The 10,655-nt window shown below is 31.0% G+C and overlaps 1 protein-coding gene across 1 annotated transcript; it reads left to right on the forward strand.

The window, feature by feature from the left end:
• The first annotated feature begins 2,480 nt into the window (after positions 1-2,480).
• Positions 2,481-8,883, forward strand: LOC117173857 (protein tramtrack, beta isoform-like). The gene is made up of 4 exons (XM_033362504.1): positions 2,481-2,819; positions 4,693-4,770; positions 4,851-5,349; positions 8,360-8,883. The coding sequence occupies exons 1-4, from the start codon at positions 2,481-2,483 to the stop codon at positions 8,881-8,883; spliced, it is 1,440 nt and encodes a 479-aa protein (XP_033218395.1).
• The last annotated feature ends 1,772 nt before the right edge of the window (positions 8,884-10,655 follow it).

Here is a 10,655-nt window from a genome sequence, read left to right on the forward strand (position 1 = left end):
TTCGAAAACTTGTGCTTTCGTGAGGATTTCCTGATATCAATTCAAAATGTAGAAACATTTTGGGGGGTTTTAAGCTTGATTTATGCAAAACAACAATTTATCTAAAAAAAATTAAATAATCCACAAAATTTAAGCTATAAGCATAAGATTTATTTTCTGATCTTTCAATTTTTTCAACTTGTGAATATTAAACGAGGTTCGTCAGTCCGTGGATTTATAACATGTTTGCTTTTACAATTAAACTAAACTATGAAGTAGTTATGTTATTTTGGCGAAGTGCAATATTTATCTGGGTGTGAAAATGATGATGTAAATAAATTTTAGACATAACATGGAAAAAAGTTTGAACGTTAAATATACTATGGGAGCATTTTTCCTATAATTTAGCTAAAGTAGTTCAGTTATCAGTTTACCTTGTAGAAGTTAAAAATATGAAACTTTTAGACTTACGAAATTCTATGAAAAATCATGCTTATGAAGATCCGGGCCAATAGCTCCCATAGTAGCGATTAAACAATCCACCTTTTTAAATAGCTATTCAACAATTCACCGTTGCAAAAGAGTTGACAACTTCATTATATAACAAATTAAAAGTACCCATTGTGCACCATTTTAATGAAGTTTGCGAGCTTAATTTAATATTTGGACATTTTATGTGACGTTAAAATATTAAAAAACATTAATTCTTCAGGAATTTGCGAATTTTTGACATTATTGCACATTTTGACGTATTTATGCACAGTCTAGCATATCTGTAGTAATTTATGCACATTATTGCAACGTGAAAGTATTATTTAGTTTCTTTTTGTATTACAATGACATAGACTCATGCACACTCATTGTAACGTAAAGTTGTTTATCATCTAAAGATCCGAAATCGTATTTAAACAACAACAATATCATGTGATTATGTTAAATAATTCGTTTTAAAAATATTGATCGGTGGGTTGGCCATCTGGATAAATCCAGATTAGCTGATGTCATTTTGAGCGATTTGGGCCGTTGGACTTGATAGGTTGGGCTGCTTTAAGATTCTCAAGTTTTTTTGACCATATAATTGACTGCCTGTGGGCCGATTTTAAGAAAATGAGTTTCACGCAATATCTAACATTCTAACATTCTCGGGAACATACCTGTATTTTCTACTAAATAATACCTTTTACTTTAATCTACATATATTTTGCAATAAGCGACAAATAACATATACTTCAACTAAGTGTGAAAAATTTATCAACTTTTCGCGTATTTATTTACTTTTATGCAATATAAGTGTGTTATTGATTATCATCAAATTTTCTATGACTGTGCATGAAATTGAGTTGATTTGTTTTGCACTAAACATATTTCACACTAGTCAAAACACAATGTGATATATTTGACCGTCCATGACATGTTTTAGTAAAAAAAACACGAAATTTACATGTGTGCTTAATTTTCCACGTATATAGTTTGCGCCCATATGTATGCTTGCGGGCAATAGAAAAGAGATGCACGTTTTCGGTGCGTGCATATATGGCCGAAAAGAACGCAGTTTGCCCAGTTGGCTGTTCCAGGCGTCATTGAACTCATGATAAATAGTCACGTCTGCCGAATATAGCGCGGAAATGCGCATGTGGCCCTTTATCTAGAAGCACATTCTATTGACTATATTCCGACTTAATTTGCTCAACGCGTAAACAAGACCCATGCCTGTTTGGTTTTATCACGTTTTCACAAGCGTGACGCAATACACTAAAAATTCGCAACCGCGTATGTTATTTTCAGTAGTAAACACTTGAATGAATTCTAGAACGTACAGAAACCTATTTTTATACTGAGGCCAAACTACAAAGTATAGTTATAATGGAATTTTGGTGAAGAGCAATATAGCAATATATCTATGTGTGAAAATTATGCCGTAACCAGTTTGGGAAAAGGTCTGCGAAAAGAAAAACAGGTTTCGGAGTCTAATGGCTGTAATTCATAATTTTATTCGTTCTAGCGAAAAAGTTAGGCATCTGCTTTTCTAAAGGGAGAATCTTGGACTATTGGAATTGCAAATATTTTTTCCTAGAATACGGTTCCTAAGTTATCGGTAATTGAAGCCAAATAGTTTTAAAATTGTATATTCTATTATCTTGAAGACTTGTTAGATGTGCGCAAATTGATTTGGAAAGCAAAGGTCGCGTAGCCAAAAGTCGTTCAGAATCAATTACGCATCTATATGTGTAATGTGCTTGTGAATAGGAATCATTCAGTAGATAAAGATAGTGTATTCGCATTTTCTAAATTTAAATACAGCCGGAAATTATCTCTGGACGCCAAATTTTCAAACGTTCTCCCACGGTAATTGAACCAACATAGAATTGCTTATTCAACTAAATAGTATAATTTTATTTTCTGCTCAATATTTTACAAGTAATTGCAAAATATAATCAATACGTTATGATTATAAACTAATAATGTCGTACTTATTTCAGGATTGAAAAATTGGCCTAAAGATGGAGAGCGATTCTCCGAAGTTCTGTTTGAGGTGGAATAACCATCAAACGAATATGATCCAATTCTTTGATGAGTTACGTAAAAATAAAGACTTTACTGACGTGACTTTAATGTCAGATACTCAGGAAGTAATAAGATGTCATAAAATAGTGCTGGCTGCAGGCTCTTTTTATTTTGAAAGAGTTTTCCACCACGTGGAGCCAGATCAATCGACTCTCGTTTTAACGAACACAGATTTTGCGCTATTGGAGTCCTTAATAATGTTCATGTATCGTGGAGAAATACATGTGCATCAGGATGATCTAAAAGCTCTTTTAAAAGCCGCTGAGAGACTTGAGGTAAATTATCATTTAAAACATTAATTGATTAAAGCAATGAATGCGACACTGGTCAGCAAAATGTGACTTACGTGTATCTATGAATAGGCAGATTTTTTTATTCAAACATTGTTATGAAAAATCACAACTCGCGCTAATATAAGTTAATGTATTTAACTTTCACTTTTTCTGTAATACATTCACATCCTATGTAACCAACATATATTTTGCGGGGAATGATCAGAATGATACTTCCTAGTTACACAAATTAAAACTATTTCCTAAAAGCAATTTTTTAAACACTATTTGTTTCTCCATTAAGTTCAGGTCAATTAAAAAATTCGTTTGCAGTGCTTGAAGGCACTTTACGGTTCGAAAAAATACGTCAACATATTTCATAGTTTTCGAGAAAAATGGATTTACACTGAAATTCTTAGATACACATGACATCACAACTCTTCATTTTTATAGGTCCATGTTTTTTGGGATTATTTCATTCATATCCTTCTACAATTTGAAATTTTATGATAATACTAATCCAATTGCTCTTCGGCTTAGGACATCTGATTTTAAGGGGTGTGACATTTTACATGGAATGGTTCACTTTACATACAAAACGACACATTCCTCGTGATATCATACGACTATAAAAGTCATATGACCATAACCGTAGATCACTTGGTTATTATAAATGGGTAGGGGTATATTAGCGATGCAATCCCATGAATTCTGGGCCTATAAATATAAAGTGTTTTGAGTTACATAGAAAACCATTTTTTTTAAATCAATTTTTCTCGAAGTCTGATTTTACTTGCCCTGAACCGAATGGGGAAACAAATAATCCGAAAAAATATGGTTAAAAACTAGTTTTTGATATGTTAACTGTGAAGTACCGTTCGATTATGCACCCCAAAATATTAGTTGTCGATGTAAGTACATAAAAAAAAAGTGAGTGTTAAATACTCAGAAATATCGGTTGAGCCGATTCGAGAAAATTTAATTTGTTGATTTTTCAAGATTTGTGTATACCTTTTTTGTAAATATTTTTATTAAATTGATACTTTGGGTAAATTAGTACCTGTGCACCTTTTTTTTTAACAAAAGTGACAAAAAATACAAAAAAACGTGAAAAATTCTTTAACCTTCTTTAACCGTCTCCATACGATATGACTCTATTTGCTAGCAGCGCCGCCTATGAAACTATGCGCTGTGTATACGTATAGAGAATGGGCTCGTACACGGCTGTGTCAACAGATACACTCATATTGAATGGGGGCGTCGATACGCTCAGCTAAAATAGACCTGTTGATCAGATAGGGGTCATACTCTTCGTTTTCTAATATAGAAAACATCTAAAAAAAATTATGATTGCAGTATGCTTGACGTTCGCAAGATACGTGACAATCCATTTCTTCTTGTATAATTAATTATTTGACACTTTACTCTTATTAAAGGCAAATCATTGTGCTCCATTTATCAATAAATTCACCAAAATTGTACCGAATTTGTTTGAATTTCCTTCAATTTGTTTGAATTCTGCTTAATTTATTACTTATTATTCAATTTAGTTTATGTTCTCTTGAATCTCCTTGAATTTTCTTGAGTTCCATTAAATTTGCTGGCATTTTATAGCATTAACTTTTATTTCATAAACATCAGACAGAAAAAGAGGCGAGACAAAAAAATGTGGTTTATCTGTCATGTATTGTTTATATGGGTTTTTATAGTTTTTTCGCGGTTATATTGATAACCGTTTAACCTATCGAGAAAATAAGACACTGTTTGCATTTGGCGAGGAAAACTTAAAATTATAGGTCACATTTTCTTGACCAGAGTTATTTTACTAGTATAAATATTAAGATATTATTCTAATATATTGTTCACTTTCTTACAGATTAAAGGTCTTAACAATTTTAAGGACAAAAATCAACTTGAAAATGGCAGTATAGATGAGATCCCATCACCCTTTCTGGTAAGAATAACTGAGAACTTTCTTTTATCCCGCAAGAGTAAAATAAAAATGAGAATCTATAATAACGAATTTTTTTACAGGAACGTTCTCCACCACCATCGACAACGCCACGACAAAAAATGGAAAAACATCCACAACTTCCGACTCCATTATCACATGCAGATTTGTACAATTTGCATGTGTCAAATCAAGCTGTAAATACAATTTCATCTCAAGGAATTTGGCCGATTCCTGCTTTTCCGTTTTCACAACATCCGTACCATTCACATTATTCTGCATTGAGCAGATCTTATATCCATAATTCCGATACTTCGCCCCTGACGAAAAAAAAGATGATATCTTCGGCATCAATGGCTAGCACTCCAATTTTAAGGACAGCACTTGTTGGTCAAGGTGTTGTTGGAAATGCACACTCAACATCCGGATCTAATTTAGATAATGTTGACAATGGATCTGGTAGCAATGGTTCTGCTAATGAGAACGATCGACGATACAGTACAGACTTTTCTGCAAATGAAGATCCCTCGAGTCCTCATACTGATATGGAGGATGATGAGAGAAAACATTCTCCGAGATCACGTAAGGAGATTTTTCAATCATAAGAACATTCTACTTTGAAATTTGTGTGTATTACTTTTTTTTCATTTATCAATGTAAAAATATATCTGCACAATTTATGAACGTAAACCTGAAAGTAGTGATTTTGCGGCAACGGTATTCAATTGATTCGAAAATCTAGATCAACATGAAGAAACAACGACGGTTACATTATTGATACCTTCACATTTTCTGTGACTGAATTATTTTGCTGGTTTTATTTGCAAATGTTTGATCATAATAATAATTATGTATCTTTAAATAACAAGTTTTTTTTGCAAATAATTTCGTTAATATTTCTTTGAATTATTAATACTTATTAAAATTGTGTACTTGTGCTTGCAGTTCAATCAATTGATATGTTTGTTAATTTTAATAAATTAAATTGAATAATTTTTACCTATTGCAATTTAAGTATCTTCAAGTTATCAATAATAAATTAATTTTCGTTAATCAAACTTTACGCAAGAAAAAATAAGTATTGCTTTGAACATTAGATTTTTGAAAAAAAATTGACAAATAAAAATATTTATTGGTACAAGGAAAAAATGCGTGGCAACATTTTCAGTGAAAATAGAGACCACACAAGTTTCAGAACTTTCTGTAGGACTTTAAGAATTTTCAGTGATAGACTCCTTAATTAAAAAAAAAAACTAATAAACTGCTGTGAACAATCAAAGTTGCCAATATTTGAATTTAAAAACATTCGAAAATCATTTTTAAGTCGAACACTAGGGAAAATCCGAAATGTTAAAGTAATTTTGTCTGCACATTTTCAAACGAATCTTAGCTTGTATAAATTTTTTTTTCAATATCTTGTTTTATAATTCGTATTATTCGATACTAAAAACTAAATTTCACAAAAAAAATTCTGCATATAATTTTTGCCTTCACTCGAAAGCGTATTGCATTCTCAAAATGTAAATGATCTACTCCAAACAGAGAATTCATAAGTATCTATCAGGATATACAAAATTAAGATTTTTTTAACTTTGAATTCAAAATATATTAAATTTTATGAACATTTTTTAAGTCAATAGATTTAATATCTTAATTGGAAATTGATTTGGTTTTTAATAGATTATTCGAGTCTGAAAATATACAAAAAGATGTTTGAAAGCACTCAATTTTATAACTCTTGAATTTCAGGGTGCTTTAAAATCGAACATTTTCATTTTTCGTAGCTTGAACATTTTTTCTTGGACCTCTGTTTACTCTTATACTAAGGTGGTCCAAAAAAAGTCTTTTGAAAAATGAAAACGCTTTCCGATTTTTTCAGAATATAAGTCTAATAATGAAGTGTAACCCCTAGAAGAATTCAATCAGATGATTCTAGTTGCTGTCTCCAAAATGTTTAAAATAAATACTGCAAAAAAGTATTAAAAAGGTCTTTATCTTTAAATTCATTTTTTTATTCGTAGCATCAAATTAAATGAAAATAATTACGGCATTATTCAGGACATTTATTAGAGTTATAAGAAAAAATGGTTTATTTGAGTTTTTGACGCCTTTAGGCAATTGAAAATTATTCATTTTTTGTAATAGGGATTTCCATTTCGTATACTTTTTTCAGCAAATTATTGCTAAAGAACCGTTTTCTTGGGTTCCTGATATATTGAAGAAATCATACAAATTTGAAATTTATTTAAAAGCAAAGAAAGTTATCTCAAAAATGTTTGTTTTTTAAATATGATTACTAAAAAGCTGACATGTTTCGCCCCTTACAAGTCGAAAAAATTGGTTAAATTTACTTAACTATATATTCTACGTTTAGCGAATATTCAACCAGTTTTCTGCAAGTTTTATAATAATCAATGAAACTGGTATCTAATTTTGACCATTATAATTAAAAAATAATTATTTTCCCGAGCGCCATATGTTGTTTATCTTCAAACAATCTTATCGTATCTTTGACAAGTAAAAACTATTTCCAGGCTTATATCTACAAATTTTGTTAACATCTTATTATCTTTAAATGAATAACTAGGACAATAAACAAGGAAAATAATGACAATTAACTGAATAATTAATTTAATTAACAAAAGTTATAGATAGAAACCTGAAAAAGAGTTAAATGAATGAAAAAAGAATTAATATGAAATTTGCAGAAAAGTCTTTAAACATGTATTATAACTAAAATGTATAATGATAAAATTGTACATATTTTTGTCAACTTCGAGGCGGTAAAAAATGTTAATATTGTCATATAATGACGATCTTTTGGCCTTATTTTGTTTTCGTTCAAAAAATTGGGAAATTCTAATTTTTTTTTTAGTTATATCATAAAGCGAGAAAAATGGTATGCTAGCAATATTATACTGAAAAATTATGCCGAATAGAAATCCCTTATAAAAATTATTTGGAACTGCCTAGAGACGTCAAAAAAAAAAAAATGGTTTCGATGTTTTTTTCATAATTCTAATAGAAGTCCTAAATAATGGACCAAATAATTCTTTTGGGGTTTAAATATGAAGACCATATTTCGTAATTTTGCAGTTTTTAGTTTAAATATTTTGAAGGCAGCACTCTTCTCTTTCAAAAAGCATTTATTTTACCACATATACAGTTTCTTTTTTATACAAAATAAAAGCTTGAAGTATGAATAAATGGACAAAAAATTTTTATTTGGAGAAGAAGACATAGAAGTACCGAAATTTGATTTGACCAAATGAATTTTTATTGGAACTACAAAAAATGTCGTTGCTTTCATATAAACCTAATCGTGTGCTTTGAACCAATTTGAATACAAAAAATTAAAAAAGTATTTAAATTTTTAAGATTTTAGGCTTTCATCTGTCTTGACAGTAAGCAAGTTATTTTTGAATTGTTTTCTCTGAACTTTTAAACTATATTCTAAAATCTAAGACTCTAATTTTTCTTATGATCATTCTTAGCACCTTTTACTTTGTGCTTAATAATTTGTAGTATTATCTAAAAAGTTTGCAAGCCAAGACAAATGTACTAAACATATTTTGTTTAATTAATTTTCCAGGACGTGATAGCTTCAACTCCAGCACAGCACCCAAAGAGTGGAAGCGATACAAGCAGTACACTCGGGAGGACATCAATGCTGCCATAGATGTTGTAAAAGCAGGAGAAATGAGCGCTTTGAGAGCATCCCGAAGATTCAATGTCCCTTCTCGCACATTGTACGATAAGGTAAAGAAATTGGGAATTAAAACTCAGCGACACTCCGGACGCCATTCAAGCAGAAGTGGCAACGGTATCGGTCACAGAATTGAAAACGACAGTGCTCGATTTCCATATGGAGTTGGAGGCAATTCTGATGGCAGTATTTACCGTAATTCCTATGGAATGGTAGATCCAGCAGAGCTAATTATGAACATGAAACACAGCAGTCCGAGTCCTAAAGCTCAGTCTCTTTCAGAGGATGGCAACTTGGAGAACATGGTGGAAGATCTGTCGATAAAAAACCGTGGCATCATTCATCCTTTAATTCCCAAAGAGGAATTTAAGGACGAAAATCCTCCGCCACATGAAACCTATAACTCATGAACAAAGCGGACTGGGAAGAACTAACCGGCCCAGAAAGCGGTTAATTGTACAAAATTGTATATAATTGTATAAAAATTGTATAGATATTGTGTAAAAATTGTAAATAGACAGAGGGGGCCCTCGGTGTCTACCGGTCCGTCGGTGATTTCACCGATCCAGTCCCATGCCAGTTTGCTCATGCTCATGAAAATGCATATTTTGCAAATCTAAGTTGCCTACAAAAAGATTTGCAAAATTAAAGGGCTTTCTGATTAGCTGAATTGCAGCCAGTACCTACCTTTTTGTGCCTATTAATCCACAGTTTCAAGTTGCAGTCCAAAATCTTGTAATGAAAAGATTCAATTGTAGCTTGGAAAAAATGTGAATTCAAGATTTTAAAAGATGCATGTTTCCTAAAGATTAAAGTTAAGAGAGCAAAAGGGCCTCTCATAAGTTAAAAACTTTATAAGACTGAAAATGCATCGAAAATCGAGAGACTGATAATGATAAATATCATTTAAAACCAATTTTATTTCCATCATCCGAGAATTTAAAGGATTTTGAAATATTTACTGAAAACTCGTATTTCTCGTGGATCTATTATGATTGAACAATGAGAGCTTTCACTTATTATATGTAAGCGACACAAAGTGGTTTCCAACCACAGATATTGGTCAAATATTTTATGAAATATTGGCCTCTTAAACCATACCATGGTATAAATCAATTATAAATTAAATATGCGATTATGTAACTGTATGTTGTAATACCATCATCACAATTTTTCGAGTATGATCTACAAGTGTGTATTGTTTTAAATGTTGAAAATATTCCTACCATGCATTTAATGTTTTTGGTAGGTGAAGAAATTGATAAACCTATATTATATTATACATATATATCACATATGCTGGATCGATCATGAGTATAAGGTCGCCTGTTTTCTAATGATTGCATAAGTTCTTTCAATGCTAAGTATAATATAAGACTTGCATAGGATGAAATCCATTTCTCACTATTTTTGCAATATATTCTGAAAAAAGTTACAAAATGACTTCATCCACAGGCTCATTTTATAGAGAATTTGGATAGCTTTCACCATATTTTAGATGAAAAAATCTTAACTCTTATTTTTAATATTAAAGGAAGTTACACAATTATCGTAAAACAGGTGCTTTCATACTGGTGATCGATACTGGTGTCTTAAAATATATCAATATTATGACTGTTATAAATTTTTAGTTTTAATGTTAATGTGGTTACCGAAAAATGGCCATGGGATGCAGATGCAATAATCCTCAAGTTTACTATAGACCCCTCTATATAACTATAGTTTCCTCACCAGAATGTGTCAGAGACAGGTGAAAAAAATGTATAAAAATGAGTGTGAGAGAATAGATTTAGTTTGAAAAAACTACCAATTCGATTGAAATCGTACCTGGCCAAATAAAGCTTTGAAATTCTAGCTTTAAATGATTTGAAGAACTGAAAAAATAATACACGGTTTTGGAAATATCATCAATAATGAGAAATTTTCGCAAGCTTCTATTTATGATCATAGTTCCGAAACCGTTTAATATTTTTGAAAGATGTATGTCTAATTTTAAAACTCTATTTCGGCACTCAATTAACAAAATCGCCCAAAATGAGGCTTATTCATCCTGAAATGTTGGCAAGCTTTCACAACTTCGGACTATAGTTTTTTCCACACAAATAATGAAACGAACTACCTCAATAAATGTACAATGAACGGTATTGTTCAGGAACTTTTAAGACTGATAAGCCGAATGAGT

The sequence above is a fragment of the Belonocnema kinseyi genome, chromosome 5 (assembly GCF_010883055.1).
Source record: "Belonocnema kinseyi isolate 2016_QV_RU_SX_M_011 chromosome 5, B_treatae_v1, whole genome shotgun sequence".
NCBI classification, from domain to species: domain Eukaryota; kingdom Metazoa; phylum Arthropoda; class Insecta; order Hymenoptera; family Cynipidae; genus Belonocnema; species Belonocnema kinseyi.

Bases quoted from the DNA above. Each gene is read 5' to 3' on its own strand.
- LOC117173857 (XM_033362504.1), top strand. From the start codon at position 2,481: ATGGAGAGCGATTCTCCGAAGTTCTGTTTGAGGTGGAATAACCATCAA. The intron at 2,820-4,692 runs GTAAATTATCAT...ACTTTCTTACAG, and splicing joins AAGCCGCTGAGAGACTTGAG to ATTAAAGGTCTTAACAATTT. The intron at 5,350-8,359 runs GTAAGGAGATTT...TTAATTTTCCAG, and splicing joins AAAACATTCTCCGAGATCAC to GACGTGATAGCTTCAACTCC.